General features: G+C 43.9%; 1 protein-coding gene across 1 annotated transcript in view; it reads right to left on the reverse strand.

Annotated features, from left to right (window-relative positions):
* lama1 (laminin, alpha 1) overlaps positions 1-24479 on the reverse strand; it is a 60112-nt gene that overhangs the window by 1998 nt on the left and 33635 nt on the right. The window contains exons 22-59 of the mRNA XM_085763053.1: positions 23726-23906; positions 23495-23631; positions 22695-22928; positions 22344-22487; positions 21300-21482; positions 19919-20104; positions 19706-19833; positions 19429-19558; positions 19068-19208; positions 18816-18934; positions 17927-18016; positions 17509-17702; positions 17262-17404; positions 17058-17156; positions 16006-16117; positions 15735-15891; positions 12885-13095; positions 12584-12700; positions 12336-12499; positions 11509-11647; positions 11317-11419; positions 11104-11220; positions 10216-10398; positions 9970-10124; positions 9040-9183; positions 8701-8834; positions 6220-6373; positions 6005-6129; positions 5100-5250; positions 4827-4971; positions 4531-4672; positions 4310-4424; positions 3479-3631; positions 2773-2924; positions 2498-2692; positions 2217-2400; positions 1656-1762; positions 692-881 (exon numbers count right to left, since the gene is read on the reverse strand). Coding sequence (XP_085619179.1) covers positions 692-881; positions 1656-1762; positions 2217-2400; positions 2498-2692; positions 2773-2924; positions 3479-3631; positions 4310-4424; positions 4531-4672; positions 4827-4971; positions 5100-5250; positions 6005-6129; positions 6220-6373; positions 8701-8834; positions 9040-9183; positions 9970-10124; positions 10216-10398; positions 11104-11220; positions 11317-11419; positions 11509-11647; positions 12336-12499; positions 12584-12700; positions 12885-13095; positions 15735-15891; positions 16006-16117; positions 17058-17156; positions 17262-17404; positions 17509-17702; positions 17927-18016; positions 18816-18934; positions 19068-19208; positions 19429-19558; positions 19706-19833; positions 19919-20104; positions 21300-21482; positions 22344-22487; positions 22695-22928; positions 23495-23631; positions 23726-23906 — 5658 coding nt within the window. The remainder of the gene's footprint in view (positions 1-691; positions 882-1655; positions 1763-2216; positions 2401-2497; positions 2693-2772; positions 2925-3478; positions 3632-4309; positions 4425-4530; positions 4673-4826; positions 4972-5099; positions 5251-6004; positions 6130-6219; positions 6374-8700; positions 8835-9039; positions 9184-9969; positions 10125-10215; positions 10399-11103; positions 11221-11316; positions 11420-11508; positions 11648-12335; positions 12500-12583; positions 12701-12884; positions 13096-15734; positions 15892-16005; positions 16118-17057; positions 17157-17261; positions 17405-17508; positions 17703-17926; positions 18017-18815; positions 18935-19067; positions 19209-19428; positions 19559-19705; positions 19834-19918; positions 20105-21299; positions 21483-22343; positions 22488-22694; positions 22929-23494; positions 23632-23725; positions 23907-24479) is intronic.

The raw sequence follows: 24479 nt of genomic DNA on the forward strand, positions 1-24479 counted from the left end.
CAAATGCCCATTAGATGCAGTACTCCTTGGTACTCCTCCACACAGGAAGGCTCTGCGACATGCTGTATCACTCTGTCTGTCAGCGGTGTGTGGAAGAGGCACAGTGAGTTGGTTAGTTCCATATGAACTTACTTTTTTCCGACCAGCTGATGCAGTAAGTTTTTACTTTCTATCCTACTCTTGAACTGGTGTATTATTTTGAGACAGGACTTCTCGTAGGCGGTGAAAATACGCTGATTAATTGTCCATCATTGACAACAGTGTACTGCCTGTGTCTCGGTGCAGCGCGATGCGCCAATGTTTCTCAGTGGGGGGGGACAGAGACTTTTCTACTGCAGATAGTGTACTCAATGGCCATTTGTAGCTCATACAACCCCACTTCAAAAAAGATGAACTATCCCTTTAAAGACGACCTAAATCAACAACAGCATAAAAAAACGTCATATTTCTGTGTCTGTTTAGTTTGACATCATGGACATCCTTTCATCCATGTTAAATCACATCCCTTAGACTGAACCACTTCTGGTTTCATTAATATCTCTCCACTTTAGAAAACAGCCATTCATCATATAACTTCCTGCCTGCTGATGTCTGATTTAGATCTCTGTCAGTTACAGTTGTCCACAGACAGAGTCTTCACTACTATGTGACACCCTCATAGTGTTTCATCTGTGTTAATATGTGAACTCACAGCGTGCCACTCTCCGTCATTGATGGTTACAGCTGAAGTGGTGGAGGCGGGGCCTTTCCCCAGGTCAGCTGACAGCATCAGTTTCCCACCCATCAGTTTGAGGACAACGAAGTCCATGTGTTTGGAGTCAGACAGGAGGAGGATCAGTCCGTCCAGAGCCCGGGTTCGGACCGACAACCTCACTGAGACGCTGAGAACAAGAACAACAAGTTAGGTGAGATGATGCAGTTGTAACAGCAGGTGTACTTCCTGATCAGTAGCTCAATCTGGAGCTGGTTACAAATGTATTTAAACTCAAATCTCCAAAACAGAGTTGACAGAGAGTAATAACACACTTCATATCCAATCTGCAATATATTAGAAATCTAACAAATTGAATACTAGGCACCCTACATTCTCTTCATTTCCATGTTTATACAGTTTTTTTTTTTTATTGAAATGTGCAGCTATGATGTTGTTACAGTAAAACATTATATTTCAACTCAAATTTCTTTTTTTATAAGATGCTCATACTAAATGCGTCACTTTACGACAAGTATCCCGAAAAGCCTAAGTATAGTCTTACATCATTAGGCAAGGCAAGGGGCAAGGCAATTTTATTTGTATAGCTCATTTTTACAAACATTTTTGCTTTACACAGCATCATTACAACATTCTCTGCCCAAAGACCTTCACATCCACTGAGGAAAAACTCCCAGGAAAAAACAGGACAACGCTCAGGGTGAGAGACAGAGGAGGGATCCCTCACCCAGGACGGACAGATGTGTAATAGATGTTGTTACAGACAAGAAAACAGTTTATGACACGGAATATGGGAAAACATGGAACAAGAGTTGATGGGCGGAGCAAATCCACTTCCTGATTTGATTGGTTAGACGAGGACTGAACTGGAACAGCACTGAGACATTGTGGTGATAATGTTTCATAAGTTGACACAAGTGCAGAGAAGAAGCTCCAGACTCACCTCTTCCTGACAGTGTTGGGGTTGATGATGAAGGTCATGTGACTGTGCTTGGACGAACCAAACTGAACTGCTGATGGCAGGAAACTTGGCTCCGGTTCAGATACACACTGCATCACACACAGACAAACAACCAATAATCAAACACTGTATGTACGGAATGGTGAAAACAATTTTCCTGTAAATGACAAATAAATCTAATCTAATCTGATCTAACATGATGAATAACCAATCAACAATAACCATTGGTGACAATTAATAATTAAGTAAATAATAATCAATAACACATATTCAAAATATTCTTACTAATATTAAACATTCATTAGATGATAAATCTAATTCCTTTCATCCTTATCAGTAATCAACAATAAATCAACAATTATCATCAATAGTGAATTATCAATACTGTAGATTTTATTTTTAATGATCCAAAATCAAGAATTGTGACATTATCATTACCATTACAAATTGATAATTATAATTATAAAATGTTGTAAATAATGATTTCCAAGTAGTCAAAATCAATTAATAAACACAATAATCAGTAATAAGTGGTTTGATTACCACTGGTTCCCCAGGTGTGAGGGTGCTGTGGTGTGTGGGCGTGGCTACTGGCAGGTGGGCGGGGTCAGGAGTTGGTTCTACATCTTGGTCATCAGGAAGCACCACCCCACCACTCCTCTCCTCCAATGAGCAGCTGTCCAGCTCCACACCCTCATATCTCAAAGCTCCTGATAGGTCAACAAGTCTGCAGAGAACCACCAGTCAAAGAGTTCAGGATTCAAAGAGACAAACGTGGTGTGTGTGTGTGTGTGTGTGTGAAAGAGAGAGAGGGGGACACTCACGCTCCTCCAACCAGCAGGTGTTGGATGCAGCCTCTGAACAACCTGGATAAATGCTGTAATCTGATTGGTAGACGGGCCTCCCACCCTGAGGGCAGCCCACCAATGAAGAAGGAGGCTGGAGACAGACGATGAAATTCCCCCGGCGACAGAGGTAGAGACTTGAGGTGATCCTCGTCCACCTGCAGGGACAGAGACCTGGGAGACATGGGACAGGTCAGTCAGGTGAGTCAGGCAGGAGAAGCGGGACAGGTGTAGGTTTCCATGGTAACACGTACTTCCTGTTGATGGCCACGATGACAGAGTGTTTCTCTCCATCACCGAAGGATCCTCCGTTAGGTTTCATCACCGTCACCCTCCGAGTGGCTCCGCCCACCTCACTGAGCTCCGCCTCCAACTTCCCTGAGACCAGGTGGACAGACAGCAAGTGCTACACACACACACACACACACACACACACACACACACACACAGGTGTTAGTAACACACAAATATGGCATGACATGAAGCAGGGTTTCTGCAGGTACCAGCAAATCTAATTTAATGCTTTTTAATGCCATTTCAAACATTTTTAATGCCAGTGACTGCAAATACTATACGTGTCAGTAGCCTACTTTTACTGTAAATATAAAGCTTTATCCATTTAAACTAAATAAACTAGAGCAACAACAACTCTCATTTTAAAATTGTGTTTTATTGTTTTCATATTTCACTGATCGCAATTATGGAATGCGAGTGTGTGTTTTATTGAAAGTGAGGCTGGTGTCCGTATGATGGTTACAGTGGGTTTTTTTAGGTGCTGTGGCTACAAGCAAATCTCATATTGTCTCTGTACAAAGGCAACAAAGACTGTATTTAACTGTACCTGTGTAAACAATAAAACTCAGTAACCAATCACACAAGCAGCTCCATGTTGTCCCTGTGTTTTCATTGAAAACATGTAAGACTGAACAGCTGGTGTACAGGTGTGTGATGTGACCTCACCTGTCGGTCTGAGCGGCTGTCGCTGAAGGCAGCCAGCAGGACTCCTGATTGGTTCTTGGAGGAGAAGGAGAGGAGAATCTCTGTCTCCTGACCAAACGCTGGAGGAGTGATCTGAACGAAGCCTTCGTTCAGCATGGATAAACTCCTCACCGCCTGAGAGACAATCAATCAGTGTGATCAGTCAGTGGGAATGAAGATTATTGATTATTATCTGATAAGGAAAGATGGATAAATATTACTGTAAAAACTCATGTGTGACATTTCACTTTTCATCTGCTCCGATCATCAGATAGATAGATAGATAGATAGATAGATAGATAGATAGATAGAACAATAGATAGATAGAACGATAGATAGATAGAACAATAGATAGATAGAACGATAGAACGATAGATAGATAGATAGAACGATAGATAGAACTCTAGAACAATATATAGATAGATAGATAGATAGATAGATAGATAGATAGATAGATAGATAGATAGATAGATAGATAGAATGATAGATAGATAGAACGATAGATAGATAGAACAATAGAGTGATAGAACGACAGATAGATAGAACGACAGATAGATAGAACGACAGATAGAACGAACGAACGAACGAACGAACGAACGAACGAACGAACGAACGAACGAACGAACGAACGAACGAACGAACGAACGAACGAACGAACGAACGAACGAACGAACGAACGAACGAACGAACGATAGATAGATAGATAGATAGATAGATAGATAGATAGATAGATAGATAGATAGATAGATAGATAGATAGATAGATAGATAGATAGATAGATAGATAGATAGATAGATAGATAGATAGATCTACCTCCAGCACACAGCCCTTTCTGACTCCGTATGCGTTTCTCAGCAGGTCAAAGTTGGACCTGGCGATCTCCACGTTCTTTATACAGCCCACATACGACCTGGACACCACCTGTCGCCTAGCAACCACACACACAGTGAGTTAGAGCACATCCTCACCTGGTGACATCACGGGGTGGTTCTAGACGGCTTTATGATATCTGTAATGACGGCCTACAAACTCACCTGATTGGTCTAGAGGCAGGAAGTCCTCCAATGTAGATGGGGTCCAGGTCTGAGCGGTTCAGGTCTGAGGCCAGCCCTGGAGACTCCGCCTCCAGCACTTCTTTATCTGATGACTGGTCAGCAGCCATGATGGACAGGTAACCTGCACAGAACCAGGTAATCAGTCTGAGTCTGACACTATGACATCATAGTTACTTCAATCAACCACTGGTCAGCTGCTCTTTACCCCTGACACCATGTTGTATCTAAAGCAGCTCATACATCCCAACCCCGCCTGCATTGTGCAGCAGCGGTACCTTTGCGTTTGTTCCTCTGCAGGGTGATCTTGTACCACACCCCGGTGTTGTACTTCCTCTTGGAGGTCATGAGTAGAGCGCCTGAACCGAGGTCAAAGGTCAGCCGGAGGTGGCCCTCAGCCAGCTCCATGGACAGGAAGTCTCTCTGCAGGAGAGAGGACAAAGTCTCAATTTCCTTTCTCCCCTTAAAGAGCTTTGACAAAAAAATCAGTGTGTGTCTGTGCTTCTGTGTGTGTGTGTGTGTGTGTGTGTGTGTGTGTGTGTGTGTCATACAGTGTTGTTTGAGGCCAGATAAAGCAGTAATCCATTGGGCGACAGAGTTTTAAACAGTAGGACTATGGAGGTGGAGGTCGCCCGCAGAGGCTTCTGGACCAATGAGAATCCAGATCCATCGAAGTGGAAGGAGGTCTCCTCTGCCTGGGGACTGAGAGACACAGAGAGAGAGCTCAGCTTCAACACCACACATTCAGGACTTAATTTGTGCTGGATCCTGCTGGAACAAGACTGATTGGATCCTGAACCTCCATCATCTGCCAATCAAAATCTGTACTCTACAGATCTACGGTATATAAACTGTGTGTAATGGGTTTATCTTATTGTATCTGTCCTCTGTCTGTTTTATTTCTCTATGAAGTTACTCATAGATTGCCGTTTGCTACTTTGACTGCATTTTGATCTGAGAAAAAAAGAGGGGGGAAGAGGAAAAAAACAAGATTGACAGATGTTTGTAGCGGAAGCTCCCAGTGTCTCAGTTCACTGCTTTGCCTGTGTCTGTGCAAATCTCGCGGGATTTGCATTGACACCCAGTTCACGGCTCCGCAAATTGCGCGAGATTCCAGCAGAGCAACACTGGGAGCTTCCGCTACAAACAAGCTTAAAACACAGACTTATTTAATTTTTTTCAGAACAATTTCTCATGTTGGGGCTTCAATACAAGAGGGACATTACAGACGAGCACTATGGAGGTATTTGGATGTTTTTTGGTGTGTCTTTTTGGACGAAGAAAAGTGAGCTCCGTTCTCAACCGTCATATTGACATGGGCTCCGCTGTAACTCAGAGAAGCCACAGAGGACTCTGAAACTTCTCCCAGCCCTTAGTCCACATGAGGGTGAGTAGATAATGAGTGAAATTTGAATTTTGGGTGAACTATCCCTTTAACCATACAGCTGTATTGTACCTGCTGAAGGAGCCTTCACACTCCCCCTCCCTGCTGTTGTAGTTCCACAGTCCGATGTTCCTCTCGTTGAGCGCTGCCTCCCCCATACAGCCCTGGAAGCTGGAGGACCTCAGGGACACGGGGCTCTGCCAGGACACAGACACTCATCATCTCAACGTGTCCACACCCATCTGCACACCTCTCCACACCTTTACCTGATGTAGCCTATATGTTACCTTAGTGTGAGCTCCCAGGCCTCCTATGTGGATCACTGTGTTTCTGTTGATGTCCAGAATTCGAGACGATCCTGGTGACATCGCCCTGACAGCGGGCAGCGGAGCCGAGCCTGACTCCAGCTGCTGGACCGACAGAGAGACATGGGCTCCAAACCTGCAACCATCATGACATTATCACAACACTGTCACATGACATGATTAACTCCAGGTAATGGAACGGAAGTCCATGGAGCGAGGGAGCCAATATGACGCCACTGTAGAACGGCAAACTTCACATACTTGACTGGATCTTACTTAAAGGGATAGTTCAACATTTTGGCAAATAGGCCCATTGCCATAATCGCTATAGTCATAGCAGTAGGTTCGTTACCTTTAATTGTCGGTGCAAGCTATTTTTAGAATGGCAGAGCGGAGCGGCAGGCTGCTCAGAGCTACACTATAGAGGCTAAAGGAATTTCTTGGTTTCCCTCATCAAACTCATCAAATACACAATCCAAAAACTCCAAAACGCTCTGGGGGACAAGTTGTGACCTGCACATTCACCACACTATGAGATAATAATGGAATGTTACGAAACAGAGCCGTTTTCGAGGTAAATGCAGAGTCTGCTTGCTGAAAAACTGTCCCTGAAGGCAACATGCATCACTGGTTTTACATGAATGTACCTCGAAAACAACTCCATCTCGTAACATTCCATTATTATCTCATAGTGTGGTGAATGTGCAGGTCACAACTTGTCCACCCGAGCGTTTTGGAGTTTTTGGATTGTGTATTTGATGAGTTTGATGAGGGAAACCAAGAAATCCCATTAGCCTCCGTAGTGTAGCTCTGAGCAGCCTGCCGCTCCGCGCTGCCGTTCTAAATATAGCTTGTACTGACAATTAAAGGTAACGAACCTACTGCTATGACTATAGCGATTATGGCAATGGGCCAATTTGCCAAAATGTTGAACTATCCCTTTAATGTGGAAAAGAAGAGGTGGTAAAGTTTTGAGTATGATGATGAAGGATGCTTTTCATCTTACACCTGACCTGACATGACCTACCGCTAGGTGAACCGGTTTGATGTCCTAGTGTCTCCATCATCTAAAGAAGGTTCTAGGGCAATTTGTATACTATCCAAAAACATGATGTGACTTTCCAAAAATCTCTGGATGTTTATCAACAAACCAATCACTGAAAGACATGGAAAGCAAGAGCCATGTATTTAAATCAGGAAATTAGTCCAAGAAAATATAATTGACTAAAGAAGGTCACTGAAAATTCACAACAAGAGCGAGGACAGAGAGGACATCAGCAACAAGACTGATGTCCTTAGAAGAGGGCCATCATCTGCCCAACGCATTAGGCAGAAAGGAGGCCAAGGGCTCAAAGTTTCTCCATGACAACAAAATGAGAATCAAAGAAGTGCTATCCCCCAGCCCAGCATCATGTAATCCATCTTAATTTTATCCCAGTTGTTCAAAGCAAAGTTGGATCAGTCTGATCCAGATCCAAACTTTTCAAGATTACCAAATCTGGTTAATGAGTGCTCTAAATGTGACTGTGTATCACTCTGAAGGCTGATAGGTAGATAAAAACCAGGTAGAACAGCAGCATGGGCTCACTCAAAGTGTGTTTATTTGAAAACGGAGTATATGTGTTGTTTTCTGTGCTCTTTGTTGTTTCTTCAGTGTCTTTTAAACAGCCAGACTCCATCTGGTCTGGCTGTTAAATATTAAATTAAAAAGAAAAAGTAAATATACAGTACATTAGTCAAATACATTGTAAATATTTTCCCATAAGTTTCAAATTCAAATTTTAAATTTCAAAATTCAAATTTCATCAAATTCTGTCTGGGGAAAAGTAGTTGGGGAAAGTGATTCAATTGTAGAATAATCAAAGGTTAACTTTATTTACTAATCGTTGTCGTGGTTTAAGAATCAGGTGCAAAATATAAATCAATATATATACTAACTACACTATAAATATTGTTTATTTGACCAGTTTGAATTTACTTTAAATCAGATCTTGTTCCTGAAATCCCCCATGAATCCACCAAACTGCTGGGATCAGAATAATCCTGATATTCTGGATCAAAGTTATCCCGATCCTACCAAAATGTTCAACACAAACTGAGGGTTTGATCCAGATTAAAACTAAAATTGGATTACATGATCTAATCCGATCTCAGAATCCGATTCTGGTTTTAAACAACCCATTTTCAAGATTTGATCCAATCGATTATGCAAAATCTGATCAGATTACCTATGAACAACAGAAGCTTCGGCCTCAGTGAAAGACAGCCGGCTGGTTCAGGTCCAGACTGAACCTTTAACTCTCCACATGAGGCTCTGACTGGACGGTTCCTGTCCAGTCAGAGCCCCCTGTTCTGCAGTTTTGATCATGTGATGTTCCATGATCATAGACTCATGTAACTACCATGTTGCAATGAGTTCTACTGTTTTTGCATAATTGAAAACTTCAAAGTAAAAGTAATTACCGTGTTGCATTGATTCTGGTCCACCTGTTATTGGTGATATCCAGGCCAGGGAAGTCCAGTCTGGTGCTGCCTGAACCGATGTCCCACACAAGAGACACCTTCCCCCGGTACGTCTCTACGGCCATGAAGTCCACCTGAGTGCATACAACACATTCACACGTTCACAATACCATTTATACTGAGAATTCATAGGGCAGTGAACTCCTCACTGACCCTAACATTACCCAAAATTCCAAAAGCTTCACTGTGAAGTCATTACTGTGGAGACTCTATGTGTGTTTACTGTGTGTGTGTGTGTGTGTGTGTGTGTGTGTGTGTGTGTGTGTGTGTGTGTCATACCGTGGAGTTGCTGCCCAGGTAGAACAGCAGGTTGTCTGGACTGGACGTCTTCAAGACCAGACTCAGAGTGTTGAAGTTACTGGACTGAATCTGTGGTCTGTAGGACCGAACACAGTTTCTGTCTGCCTGCACCGCCACCTTTATCTGATGACATCATCAAAGTCATTATCGTCTTTGTCATTATCACACACCATTCAAAGTCACCATCTTAAAGGGATAGTTCAACATTTTGGCAAACTGCCCCATTGCCATAATCCCTATAGTCATAGCAGTAGGTTTGTTACCTTTAATTGTCGGTGCAAGCTATTTTTAGAACGGCGGAGCAGAGCTGTGAGCTGCTCAGAGCTATGCTATGGAGGCTCATGGGATTTCTTGGTTTCCCTCATCAAACTCATCAAATACACAATCCAACAACTCCACAACGCTCTGGTGGACAAGTTGTGACCTGCACATTCACCACGCTATGAGATAATAACACAACGTTACCAGACAGAGTTGTTTTAGAGGGAAATACAGAGACTGCTTGATGAAAAACTGTCCCTGAAGGCAACACGCATCAGTGGTTTTGCATGAATTTCCCTCTAAAACAACTCTGTCTGGTAACGTTGTGTTATTATCTCATAGCGTGGTGAATGTGCAGGTCACAACTTGTCCACCAGAGCGTTGTGGAGTTGTTGGATTGTGTATTTGGTGGGTTTGATGAGGGAAACGAAGAAATCCCATTAGCCTCCGTAGTGTAACTCTGCTCCGCCGTTCTAAATATAGCTTGCACCGACAATTAAAGGTAACAAACCTACTGCTATAGGGATTATGGCAATGGGCCAATTTGCTAAAATGTTGAAGTATCCCTTTAAATGATCAGAACATTTAAAGCCAGGTCTGTGTGTGTGATACAGGTTGTGTGTTTCTCAGTCTGTTGTGTGTATGTACCGATGCAGCCTGTCTTCGGGCCTGATCGATCAGCTCTCTGATGTCAGACAGGTTCCTGCTCAGCGTTTCTCCCAGCATGCTCAGCGGCTTGATGTGCTCCATCAGGCGCTCTGTGCGCTGCTCCGCCTCCTCCAGCTTACGCTGTGCCTCATTGGCTGAGCAAAAAAGAAAACAATTATTAGTCTCTCTTTTGATTGATTCTATCTGTTGAGTCTATCTGAATCGGGTTAAACACTGCACACAGACCTGTAGATTGTGTGTGAGTCACCAGCCGGTTTGTCTCCTTCACTGTAGCGTTGGTGTTCTCCACCACAGAAGGAAAATCCTGGAGCTGATCTTTGAGTCTGCGGAGTTGACGCAGTGCACCCTGCAGGTCGGACTGCGCCACTGCAGCCTGAGACTGCGCCTGCTGCAGTAACGTGGAGGAACCTGATGGAAAACAGTGGTCGATACGTCAACATAATGTATATTAAAGGGATAGTTCACCCAAAATTCAAATTTCACTCATTATCTACTCACCCTCATGTCGACTAAGAGCTGTGAGAATTTTCAGAGTCCTCCGTTCCTTCTCTGAGTTACGGGGGGGTCCGTGCAGCAGTATTTGTCCATACAATGGTTGTCAATGGATACCAACTTTCTTCGTCCAAAAAGAAACACCAAAAAACATCCAAATACCTCCATACTGCTCGTCTGTAATGTCCCTCTTGTATTGAAGCCCCGACATGAGAAATTGTTCCGAAAATTAAATAAGTCTATATTTTAAGCTTGTTTGTAGCGGAAGCTCCCAGTGTCTCAGTTCACTGCTCTTCCTGACCGGCGGAACAATTTCTCATGTCAGGGCTTCAATACAAGAGGGACATTACAGACGAGCAGTATGGAGGTATTTGGATGTTTTTTGGTGTGTCTTTTTGGACGAAGAAAGTTGGTATCCATTGACAACCATTATATGGACAAATACTGCTGCACGGACCCCCCCGTAACTCAGAGAAGGAACGGAGGACTCTGAAAATTCTCACAGCTCTTAGTTGACATGAGGGTGAGTAGATAATGAGTGAAATTTGAATTTTGGGTGAACTATCCCTTTAACACATATGATCATCAGTGTTAGAGAAGGCGATGGCTGAGATATCTCACTGTTAGAGAGGCTGTGCAGCTCTGCGATTGGCTGACGGAGGAGGAGGCTCGAGTTACGGACGCTCTCTCTGACCACTCCCAGTCTGTTGGTTACCATGGAGATGTTCTGATGCAGGTCTAGGAGAGAGACAGACACTTGTTATGTCTTAATCTCTAAAATAATGTCAGTCAGATGAAGTTTGTTCATCTTACATCGCCCCCAGGTCAACACACCTTCAGCCGTCTTGTTGATCCGTTGACTTTCTAGTAAAATGACAGAGCTGGTGTTCAGCTGGGCTTTGCCCTCCTCTGACAGCAGCTGCTCTGATTGGACGGTCTGGAACAGATTAGACATGTGAGAAAAGATGCCACTAGTTTATTGAGTCATCAAGTGACACAGTGTTTCCAGGCGGAACACGTCAGTACCAGGTTGAGGGCGAGGGAGGCGGCGGCGTGGGCCACCGAGGCCAGCTGCTGGGCCGAGTCCACTTGTTCCGCCATGTCAGAGTCCAGCTGAGCCAATCGGCTGCCATTCTGAGACATGTTACACACCGACGACAGAGAGCTGAGAGAGAAGAGAGAGAGGAGAGCTTGAGTTACTGTTTTATTAAAGGGATATTTCAACATTTGGCAAATTCGCCTTTTGCCATAATCCCTATAGTTTTAGCAGTAGGTTCATTACCTTTAATTGTCAGTGCAAGCTGTTTTTAGAACGGCGGGGCAGAGATGCGAGCTGCACGGTATTTCCATGTTTCCCTCATCAAACTAAATACACTCTAATGGACAAGTTGTGACCTGCACATTCACCACGCTATGAAATAATAATGGAACATTACAAGACAGAGTTGTTTTCAAGGCAAATGCGTAGCTGAAACTACATTCCAGACACAGGTGATTTCAAAAGCGCAAGTGGTTCCGAGTATTTGCTTCATGTGTCGTAATGTTACATAATTATACATCAGTATTTCATAGCGTGGTGAATGTGCAGGTCACAACTTGTCCACCAGAGTGTTGTGGAGTTGTTGGATTGTGGATTTAGTTTGATGATATGTAGGAGGATACATGGAAATACTGTGCACCTTTGGTGCGTTAGCTGAGCAGCTCACGTCTCTGCCCTGCCGATCTGAAAACAGCTTGCACCGACAATTAAAGGTATATTCCTAGGACTATAGGGATTATGGGGCCAACATGTTGAAATATCCCTTTAAACACGCATATATACATGTACATATATACACACACACACACATTACCTGTGCATGGAGTGGGTGTGGCTCTGCAGCAGCTGGGCGTGGTTCTCTGCACGGTAAACCTTCTCCAGTGCGTCCGTCCTCTTCAGTCTACCAACCAGACTGTCCACCTGTTTCCTCAGCAGGGGGCGCCACTGATCCAGCTGACTGCCCAGAGCCTCCACCACCTGATGGTTACAATAGTTAGTGTTCATTTATTATCATTAGTTTTAATAATATTATCATATTATGAGTATGGTTGATTGTCGTACTCCAGATGTGTTTAATAACTCCTCTGTCAGACTGATGGTGTCGTTCAGCAGCAGCTCACTCTCCTCCATGAATCCATCCACAGACTGACACTCTACACTCAGGTTCTGATGGACAGACTGGAGAGAGGGAGGGAGGGAGGGAAGGACAGAGAAGGAGAGGGAGAGAATAAAAAATCCATGTCGGAATGTTGCAGTGTGTTCATCTGTTTGTTAGTACTGCTACTGATCTGTGTGCAGGTTTGTGTTGCCTGTCTGTTGGGGTGTGTGTGTGTGTGTGTGTGTGTGTGTGTGTGTGTGTTACCTGGTATTGGTGCAGCAGAGTTTGTGAAGTGTCCAGCAGAGTGTGTGTCTGAGTGTTACGCTGTGCAGAGTTGTTCAGGTGTGTGTGTGCATTTTGTAGAGTTTCCGTAGCAGCGCTGAGGGAAGTGGAGACGAGGTGGAGTCTGCTGTCCAGCACCTCCCTGCTGGACACAAGGTCCACCTGCTGGGACTGCAGGACAGACTCTGATAGACTGGAGAGAGAGAGTGGGGGGGGGGGGTTACACTCTGAACATGTCAAACATTTACTCTTAACAAAAAAAACAGAGTAAAAACAAAACAAAAATAAAACTGGCTGATGAGGGATGTGTTGAAACAGAAATGTGTCATTTGTGTCAGGCGAGACACTACAGGCAAAAATGCACTGATCAATTTTGAGCTTTTGGCCTATTTTTCTTCCTTAACATGTATTCTTTCAGAAAAATCAAAAGAAATGGTAGAACATCCATATTAAGATGGTTATTTTACGTCATTTTGTCTCCTTTCATCAATAGATTTCTCCTAAATTCACCAAAAGTTAACATGCTACTGTGACATACTGAGCTGTGCCTGTTGTCTGAGTTTCTCCTCAGACTCTGAGCTAGAAATCTCCACTTCAGCAGCACTTACAGACACCAGACCTTCCAGTTTTATTCCTGTCTATATTCTGAAGGTTTTTACAGAGGGGATTGTTGATATATCATTCACAGCCTGATTTATACAACATTTTATTCCTAAAAACATGGAGAAATTTGATTTTTTTTGGGCTGGTGACAGTATTTTCTCATTTACAGAGTGATAAAAAGAGATATCCAAAATCCCCTCTGTAAAAACTTCTGACTCTAATATGTCAACAAAATAAAACAAAAATTTTGAAAGGGGCTTTATCCATTGTTCAGATTTCGGTTCTGGAAATGTTTGCAAATTTGCGCATATTTCATCAGATATTGCCTCATTTACATATTTAAACATAACATTTGAAAACTTGTAATACAAAAAATATTTGTCTTAATTTAAGTGATAAACTTGGGAAGTTTCATGGAGATATCTGTTAGTTGATTTTTTTTTTACCCTATTCATAGTGTCTCCCCTTAAAGGAGCTTGAGGCAAGATCAAGGAATAAAACTCATTAGCGATACAACGGCCGTAGCGGCCGTCAGGGTTACTGCAGCCATCAGCCAAGCTGGTGCGGGAGCGCGCATCAACTCTCCACAGCAGCAGCTGATGCTGTGACAGTGACACTGTGGCTGAATTGGAAACGGCATAACGTTACTATACCAGTGTTTTACATTAATCAGCTGCCACAGTTTCGTTTGGGTCCGCCGCAGCAGTCTCTCACAGAAAAAAAGAACAGCTTCACTGTCTCTCATCTCTGCCAGTCAGCCCCTCTACCTGCTGTCTCTCTCACGACACACACACACACACACACACGTCGCACTTGGCTGTTAATAAACAGTAAATGCGCTGTGCCGCGCTCATTGTACAGTGCTCAATTTACCGCGACACCGGGAGGTTGACCGCCCAGGCATCAGGTCAGCACCGGCCACCGCCTCTGTGAGCCGCTGCTGCCGCTCGGCTGCTCTAGTGGCTCTGCACTCCTCCGAACACGTCGGAGAATTTCCTTACAGGCGTTGTTTGGATAAACTGACCACGGATGAATCAATCGGCTCATTGTAAAACTATTTATTTATTTATTGAAGTAGCCTAAATATGGTGATTTTTGTACGTACAGATCGAGCCCCAAGGCTGCGCTGCTCACACACACCTGAAGCTCCACTTTTCATTCAAATGAACTAATGCGACTGCCACAGTGCCACTGTTAGATTTCATCAATGAGACCAGCATTTATCTCCTGAAAACAATTCAACCAGCCGGCAGAAAACCTCTAAAAACCTGTGGGGAAGTTACTCGGCTGGTTTTCTTCCCTGGGAGGAGGACAGAGGTTGACCGGCCGATGAGCTCAGCTCCCCGGCTGCAGCCTCTGTGACGAGCCGCTGCTGCTGCTGCTGCGTGTGTGGCTCTGCACTCCTCCGAAAAATGTCGGAGCAAATGTAGTACTTACAGACGTTATTTGGATAAACTGACAACAGAGTGGGAATCTAAACTGTCACTTTCTCACATGAAAAAATATTAAAATTTAAGAAAGTGACGTTATTTCTCTACTCGCTGCTCACGTAACTGTTCAGGCTGCAAGACATCCGCCGACCCACCGGTCGCAAGCGCAGTGTTGCCAACTCCTCAGTAAGCAAAGTCGCTATTGGCTGTCGTAAAAGTCGCTAGAAGTCGCTAATGACATCATTACCTCAGCGGGGGGGCGCGGAGCAGTGCGGAGCAGTGCGGAGCAGTGCGTCTCTGAATGCAGCGGAGACAGCTCCGTGACACTACTGTGTAGGCTGACTACCGGCGAGTGCTCGCGGCAGCGCCGCTGCTCGTTGGAAACAGCTGTGATAACGTGATTTCAGGTCCAGAAACATTTGTAATATCACTTGAAAAAGTCGCTAGATTTGTCGCTAGTCGCTTTTGACAAAAAAAGTCGCCAAGAGGGTTTGGAAAGTCACCAGATTTAGCGACAAAGTCGCCAAGTTGGCAACACTGCGCAAGCGGTGGAAAGCCAAAGCTGTCGAGGACGCACATGCAGCGTCATTTGACGTCACATCCGCGGACAGCGTGGGAAATTCGGACCCAGAATTGCAGCGCATTATGCAGCACACAGCCTGTTCAAGGCAACGGAGAGATACGCGAGTAGGCTCATTCTTTTTGGTTTTGAACGCTTCATCGCCCATTAGCAGTAAAAACCTTAAAACGCATGTGCATTTCTTCACAAATCTTGCCTCATGAACCTTTAAATACACACCTGAGCTCCTCATTGGCTGCAGTGATGGCGGCCGTCAGATTGACACCTCTTATGGCCTCCAACATGAACTCCATCTCATCCAGAAGATGCGTCTGATTGGCCGATTCAACCTTCTGCTCCGTGGTCTGGTTCAGTTCCCCCACCTCACTCTGCAGCACTGGACCAATCAGAATCAAACATCAAACATTAGTTCTCATCATTCATCATCACCTCTAAGACACATCAGTGATTACATAGTTTTGCTGTAGTGAATGTTCATGTTGCTGTTTACCTTTGATGTTCTCTTGAAGGTTGTGGATGTTGCCCAGCAGCAGTGCACCCTGGGAAAGGCTGTTGTTGGCAGACACATCCGCTTTTCTAACATCATTGGACAGATTTGTTACCTTGCCAAATAGAAGAGAGAAAAACATGGCCTTCATTAGGCAACTCCCATAAACTCAGCAGGTATAGAAAACTGGTAATGAACACAGAACTGTGCAGATTTTAATATTAGAATCTATTTGTAGATGATGCTGTTGTGTGTATGACTTAACCTGTCATTATACTTGGAAGTAATGATGTTGTATTTATTATATTTAAAGGTCCAGTGTGTAAAACCATGATATCTATCGCACAGACTCTAGTTTGCAGCGCTCACTCGCTCTCACTCACCCCTGGCGTCTGAGGACAAAAACACTTGTTTACCAGGACTGTGACGACTGGGAGTATTTCAGGAGCATGGAGCGATGAGGTGAAGATCTAAACCATTTTACAGTATGTCTGCTGTTTCCTCCTCCTTGTTCTTCGTTGGTTTATTTATGAACGCGAAACTCTTGAAACGTGCTCTCTGATTGGCTGGATTTTCCATTTGGGCTGCTGTACAAACATGACGGTGCAAGATGGCGACACTCTCTAAAGCAAGACCCTTGCTATAAAGAATAATTATAAGGCTATGAAAGCCAGAGGAATTTTATTTTATAGCGATTATACACTTATACAAATATATTCTTACGTACAGGAGTTACTGTATGTATTTAATATGCTAGGCAAGGCAAGGCAAGGACATTTTATTTGTACGTATAGCCCGTTTTTACAAACAGTTTGTCTCAAAGGGCTTTACATGGCATCGTAACAACATCCTCTGTCCTTAGACCCTCACATCCACTGAGGGAAAACTCCATGGAAAACCCTTTTAACAGGGAAAATTGGCAGTAATGTATGTTTGCAGATGACACTGTTTCATAATCTGCACTTCCAGACAACACTGTATTCTATGAATGAAGCAGCTTAACATAAAAAACAAGCTGTACGTAATAAGTCTTTCCCACAGTGAGCCATGCTTACCTGCTGCAGTATAGCACTGAGGTCAGAGGTCAGTTGATTTAATTCATCCTCCACTTTGGACAAGTGGAAAGTGACAGAGCTGTTTTCTGAAAGCGTCTGCTGGACAAATACACAACAAGTGACATGTTACTTTATTTGACCACACTGTGACAAGGCTCCAACAAAAGTGACTGACACCGGTGTTGTGTGTGTATGTGTTTGTACCTGAATCTCTCTGGTGTGGTTCTCCAGCAGCACTAGCTGGCGATACGGAGCCACAGCGAGGCCGCTCAGGTTGACGGACAGGAAGTGGTTGTGTAACAGGTCCAGGTCGTCCAGCAGAACGCCGGTGCAGTCGTCATCACATGCTGTGTGTCAAAACAAACACACACAAACACACATCACCTCTGATAACCCGCATCATTCGAGCACTGGTGTGTCTCCATCTGTTGGTCATGTTGCCGTTACTCACACACACACTCTCCTCCCTGCTGAACGTGTCTGTCCTCACACTGGTCACATGTCTGACCCTTGACCCCGGCCTTACACTCACACTGCCCGGTCAGTGCGTCACATAGCGGGTGTTTGGAGCCCCACTCGCTGCAGTTACACTGTGAACACCTCCCGTCCGGCGTTGAGGGGTTACCGTGGTAACCAACAGAACACCTGCAGGATGACAGCGCACAGTGTAATCCCATTGTAATGTCCCTTGGGTGCCACACTATATACTTTATAATCACACAGTTTTCATGTATAATACTAACAGGATGAACACACTTTTTAGCTAATTCACTCTGCTAGATTTTCAAAATAAAAGTTGTATTGTAGAAAAAATAGTTAACAAAGTGATGGTCCTAGAGTACTTCTGTGGTGGTGATGTCATCACTCACCTCTCACAGTATCTCCCCTCATATCCCCTCTGACAGCCGGTGCAGCGGAAATCACCAAACGCTCCCTCTGACACACAGGTGGGACTGAAACTGCACAGAAATAAATACAATTTAATCACAGAAACACTCGGACAGATTTTGCTCTCATTGGCAACTATTAATTAGTTATTTTGTCCGGCTTCCTGCAGGGAATATTTTTCAGTAGTGCAATGTTCTGATTCTGTCTGCTGTTGGGTATTGGATGTATTGCTGCCTGTCTGTCGCCTGTCCCGTCCCACCATAAAGGTGGTGCACTAGTAGTCCTGGCCTTTATGTATAGTACATTATATATTTGCTCATTTATTTATTTATTTATTCATTCTATATATGCTGTGCACTTATTTTATGTTCATGTATATTTTCCTTTACTTATTAAGTTGCTCTCTTGATTATTTGGCTATCTATTTAAACTTATTTCTATTTATGCATTTATTTTTCTTCTTTTTTTTCTTTTTTTTCTCTCCTTCTTATACCAACAACTAAGTTGTCTGTGGGGGGGTGGCAACCATGGGGGTCCTAAGCTGAGATAGAATAATGGAGGGAAAAAAACTGAAAATTATTGATTTGTGGGGTGGGACCAACTGACTATATGAATGAAATGTTTGCTTTGCCTTGTTATCCTGACGAAGATCCACAGGGATCGAAACGTTGATCGTTCCACAATAAACATTAGAGGAGCTTGATACAGAGTGCGGGCTTCACTTCTTTTTCTCTAAAAAAAAACTGAAAATGCCTTATGTCCCAGTCCCTTGTGCTATACACTGTTCTCCTGCATTTTCTTGAATAAAATATGTAAAAAAAAAAAAAAAAAAAGTAAATGATATCATAAATAATCAGTGAGCAGTCTTACTTGTTTTCCCGTAAGGGACAGGCACACAGTGAACAGTCACTGATGGAGCCATTGACTTTCCCATAATACCCCTGGGCACACAACCCACAGCTCGGCCCGCTGGTGTTATGCTGACAGTCCTGTAAAAGAAGAAATAAAGACATCACTATGTTGACATCTAATGCGCTTCAATGACTTGAATGACTATGTTCTGCAGTCTGTTTACCTGACTGTATGATATGTACTGATGTTAGTGTGTGTGTACTTTGTTACCTGACAGTCTCCAGTCTCCGGGTCACAGCTTTCACTGTGGTTGCTGCAGCGACAAGGAACACATGGACCAACCAACATGGACCTCCGACTGTGAGGCGACAACTCAGACTGAGGCTGCCGGAAGAATCCCTGTGCACATTCCTGCAGACAGACAGGACAGAGACACAGAGGACAGAGAGACAGACATGTGAGCTATGGGATGTGATGTAATTTCTGTTCATTTTAGTAAGTATTTTGCTGAAAGCGTTTATTGATCGTGACCTGATGTTGTGTATTTTGCTCCCTGCTGGTGAACACATTCTTAATCATAGTGCTTTTATTAGTGTGGTGACAGTGATTGGAGTTAAAACTTGTCCATTACCTGACAGGACAGTCCACTGTGTCCAGGTGGACAGGCACAAGACTCAATCAGTCTGGCCACGCCCCCTCCCACCTCCGATTCCTCCTCTAAGTTGGCTTCCACTGCCATCTCCATGGTGATATTGGAGATCCTTTACACAATAACACAGACAAAAGATGACATGAGGTTTCATGGAATATCATGAAACTACAGAACAGTATTGTGTATGTGCATGTGTGTGTGTGTGTGTGTGTGTGTGTGTGTGTGTGTGTGTGTGTGTGTGTGTGTGAACTTGTACCTGCTCTGGTGCAGTCTGGTCCCATATGAGGCTTTAATGATGATGTACTGGACGTTACTGAGGACGGACATGAAGTCAGCGTGACTCACCGCCTTTTCTGACACTGAGTTAAAATACTTCCATTTATGCTGTAACACACAAACACACACACACATTATAATTAACAGCCACATGGTTCTGTCTCTGGTTTGTCGTCTTCCCTCGAAGTCGTACCTCTGTCATCCTGACGTCGTGCTGAGTGTGGATGCCGTTGCTAGGGGCCTCCATGTCAGTGTATATGACAAGCTTCCTCAGAGTCCCGCCCCTCATCAGCACCTGAGGCTCCTGATTGGACAGTCCTAAAGCATCCTCAGCATAGAAGGCGACGACGTAAGACAGCAGGCCGCCATATGACAGGAGCTACACAAAACACACAATACAGTACACAATGACATCCATCATTCATGACCAAGGTTTTTCCCGCATAGAGAATTTGGTGGTAGCTGCCATCGCCAAATTTCTTACCGCCACTAGCCCACGGCTCAGTGTTTTTGTTTTGTTTTCAGGCTTTTTACAATTTTATTTTGAAAGGACAGATGGCGAGAGCAGTGGCGTGCACAGACTTTTTGAAGGGCAGGGGCGAAAAGGGAAAAAAAGGACACATATATCGCGTCCTCGCCACTGAAGAGGGCACTCTAGCACACGTTTTGGCTCCTAGAGGGCACTTTAGTGCACGTTTTGGCTGCCATGAGGGCACTTCAACGCGCATTTTGGCTCCCAGGGGGCACTTTAGGGGGGAGGGGGGGGGCGATTTTGACACGAAAATGGCAATTTTCAGACTGACACATCAGGAGAAAATGAACTTTGTTCAAGACCTGTCTCAACAACACACTCTTCGCGAGATTTGGCACAGGTCTCCTAGGCAACGTCAAACAAATACCCGTGCTAATTATCTTTAACATTCCGTCATGTTAAATATGACTGTCAACTGTGTAAATATTTAATGTTATTATAAGAAAATATAAATATCTCACTTTTGTCTACTGACAACTTTTATAAATCCACAAAAGTTTACAGCACGAGGTGGGGGACGGTGACCACGCCCATCGGCCATCGCCCACTTTAGGGGACAGGAAGTGTATACCCTTTCATATCATTGTAGCAGCTTCTCATGGGTCATCTTATTAGTAGAGTATCTTTGGTGATGCTGAGTGACCTCCAGCAACTTCATTATTACCATCACCATTACCATTTTAATGGCTTTTAACACCTTGCCAGGAGGACTACAGTCGGAAACTAGCCGTTGGCTAACACTGGCACCTTTACATTTTATTATGTTCATTAATGTGCATTGTCCTCCTTAAATAAATAAATAAAACTGCTTCAGAATTGGCCAAACGCACGATAAAAGTCTACCAGTTACCATTAGCATGTCGGCAAGCTAACGTGTCCTGTTGTTTATAATTTCTCCTCTTCAGCGCTCATGTTCCCACTACATGTTGTCAGTAAACACACCTTGAAAACAAATGTGTACATAACATCCCATTTATACTGTGAGATGCAGCTGTGTGTGGTGGGTCAACGCTGACATCAGGTTCTATTTCTGTGACGGTACCTGGCTGCCTTCAAACTGGGGGGGCAGTCTCCAGTAGAAGGGGCCGGTCAGCCTGCTGCTGCTGTCCAGCTGATGAGCGTCCAGCACCATGTCGTCCTCCTGCTGGTAGACTCCAGATACTACACCCTGCAGGTTAGACTGACTGACTACTGACAGGGCAGTGGGACTGGGAGCTACGGTCATCTGTGGAGCAAGACAGGGAGAGAGACGGAGATGTTACTGCATCTGTATGTGCATACATATTCTAGCAATACATCACGACAGGCGTTCTTTGTCCATTCACAGCGCCCTTTAGCTGTGGTATAATGAGCATGGACTGGAGTGATGTATTGCTTTTATAAAACGGTTACCAATAACAGCAATATGAATCTGTCCTTTCTATGACTCTATAAGACAAAAATTGTTTAGTGGTAGATCCAAATAACAAATTTGTGTGGTTAGACGACGCTGAGAAGCAACAACATCTTTTTCAGTTGAATATTTTTGCATTTTCTTTATTTCTTGAAAAGGCTTTGGCAATGAGACGAAGAGCGATACAGTATATAGTTGAGTACTGAAAGTAATTTTAAATTGTTTATTTAAGTGTCACACCTGTGTGGCAGGTAACACCAACAGGAAGGACTGTCTAGTCTTTTTTTCTTGTATTTGTTATTGCGTCTTGTAATTCCATATGGGATGGACCACAGTGGTGGCATGACGAAAATAAAAATTCATTCATTCATTCACAATCGATTTCACGTAGTTTTTATTCAATCAGAAATACATAGTATCTAATAAAATAGAAAAAAATAAAATAAAAAAACAAAGGTTCTTATAATGGTTCTTATAATAGATCCACGTTCATACTTCCCTGACGCGGAGTGATATGCTGTGATAAGGCTTTAGAATGGTAGTTGTGGTATACACTCATTATATCACAGTTAGCAACCAATTAGATTGTCGGATTTCACCTTTCTGTTTTATATAGCATTGTGTGTATGTTTCTGTTGCTACATGTTTGTACGTGTAAATGTGTGTGTACATTGATCTAGGTTGTGTACTTACAGGTACTCTTATGAGTCCTCCCTGTTCTTCACAGTCTTGACTTAGTCCAGAACAGAAACACCTCGAGCATCCGTCTGGACTGGCAGCTGACAAACCGAACCAACCAGAGACACACTCCTCACAGCGCTGACCTGACACCCCCACCTATAGACACAGAGTTACACACACAAACATATAAAAATTGTAAATTTCCCCATTGTGGGACAAATAAAGGACTATCTTATCTTATACACACAGATCTGCTCTGAGCACGTGTAAACTGAGTTACAGGGAGAAGACATGAAGTGATTCTGTGTAGTTCCCTTCACCCACCACTAGAGGTCACTACAGAGATACAGTAACACATGTTACCTTGCATTCACACTTTCCAGTGTCTTGACAGTCACACACTCCCAGTGTTGTGTTGCAGAACTTCTCTTCTGTTCCCGCGATGTCGCACTGACACGCCGTGCATGCAGGGTAACTGTGGTAACCAGGTGCACACTTGTCACATGACCTGCCGGAGAACCCGATTCTGCAGTGACACTGTCCGTTGCCTAGGTCACACTGGTGGGTGGAGCTTCCTGCCGCGCTGCAGCTGCAAGACTGAGGAGGAAGCAAGGAACGGATGATGTCACACCTGCAGCTGTGTTCTCTGTGTGTATATGTGTGTATTTGTGTATGGCAAGCCATTTTAACATTTAAAAGCCAGACTGGATATGTCCCTTTTCGGATATCTTAAATTAAGTTTTGACTAGGCGAAATGACGTTGTAGATACCTGTAACTGGAGTTATGACTAGTCAAAATGACGTTGTAGATATCTCAAACTGGAATTCGTACTAGTCGTAATTCAGTTACAGATATCCGTAATTCACATAGCGGATATCTGCAACTGAATTGTAGATATCTGTAATGACAAACTCCATACACATGAATGGCAAAAGTGATGTCATTTGTCCTAGGAAGAATGTAGTTGTGGATATCTGAAATGTTCTTTTTGACTAGGCAAAACTGAATTACAGTTATCTTGAATAAAAAATCCAACTATTCAAAATGTAATTACGACTAGTCAGAAAGATGTTGATATCTACAATGTTAATTCCAGATAGTCAAACTTAGCCTTTTAAATGTTAAATCCGCTTGCCATATTAGTGTGTGTTTGTGTGTGTACCTTGCAGCCTGTGTTTGGGTCGTGACCCCAGTAACCTGCCTGACACCTCTCACAGGTGTCCCCCTCTGTGTGGGGAGGGCAGATGCACTCTCCACTCTCAGGGTTGCAGTTTCCACCAGTGTGTTGACAGGTGCATGCTGGGAGAGGAGCACATCACATCACAGCCAGTCAGAGTTTGGAAAGTCAAGAGCAATCAGCAGTTGCAGCAGGTTATGTGTTCTGTTGATTTACCTGTACACCCGCTTCCATGGAATCCATAGTAACCGTGACTACAGCGGTCACACTTGGCTCCGCCCACCCCCTCCACACACCGGCAGTGTCCCTCGTCATCACACGACTCTGACACAGATCCAGACTGATGGCAGTCGCAGGTCGAGCAGCCCTGCCCACTCTGCAGCCCGAAGAACCCAAACTGGAAAAAAACAATCACACAACAGAAGAGCTGAGTCAGTCTGCTGAGGAACACAGTCCAAACTGTTAAAGGGATAGTTCACCCAAAATTCAAATTTCACTCATTATCTACTCACCCTCATGTCGACTAAGAGCTGTGAGTCCTCCGTGCCTTCTCTGAGTTACGGGGGGGTCTGCGCAGCAGTATTTGTCCATATAATGGTTGTGAATGGATACCAACTTTCTTTGTCCAAAAAGACACACTAAAAAACATCCAAATACCTCCATACTGCTCGTCTGTAATGTCCCTCTTGTATTGAAGCCCCGACATGAGAAATTGTTCCGCCGGTCAGTGCAAATCACGCAAGATTTTAACTGACACAGGAAGAGCAGTGAACTGAGACTTATTTAATTTTTTTCGAAACTATTTCTCATTTCGGGGCTTCAATACAAGAGAGACATTACAGACGAGCAGTATGGAGGTATTTGGATGTTTTTTGGTGTGTCTTTTTGGACGAAGAAAGTTGGTATCCATTCACAACCATTACATGGACAAATACTGCTGCGCGGACCCCCCCGTAACTCAGAGAAGGCA

Source organism: Trachurus japonicus, chromosome 20 (assembly GCF_045865225.1).
Source record: "Trachurus japonicus isolate A0001 chromosome 20, Traja_1.0".
NCBI classification, from domain to species: domain Eukaryota; kingdom Metazoa; phylum Chordata; class Actinopteri; order Carangiformes; family Carangidae; genus Trachurus; species Trachurus japonicus.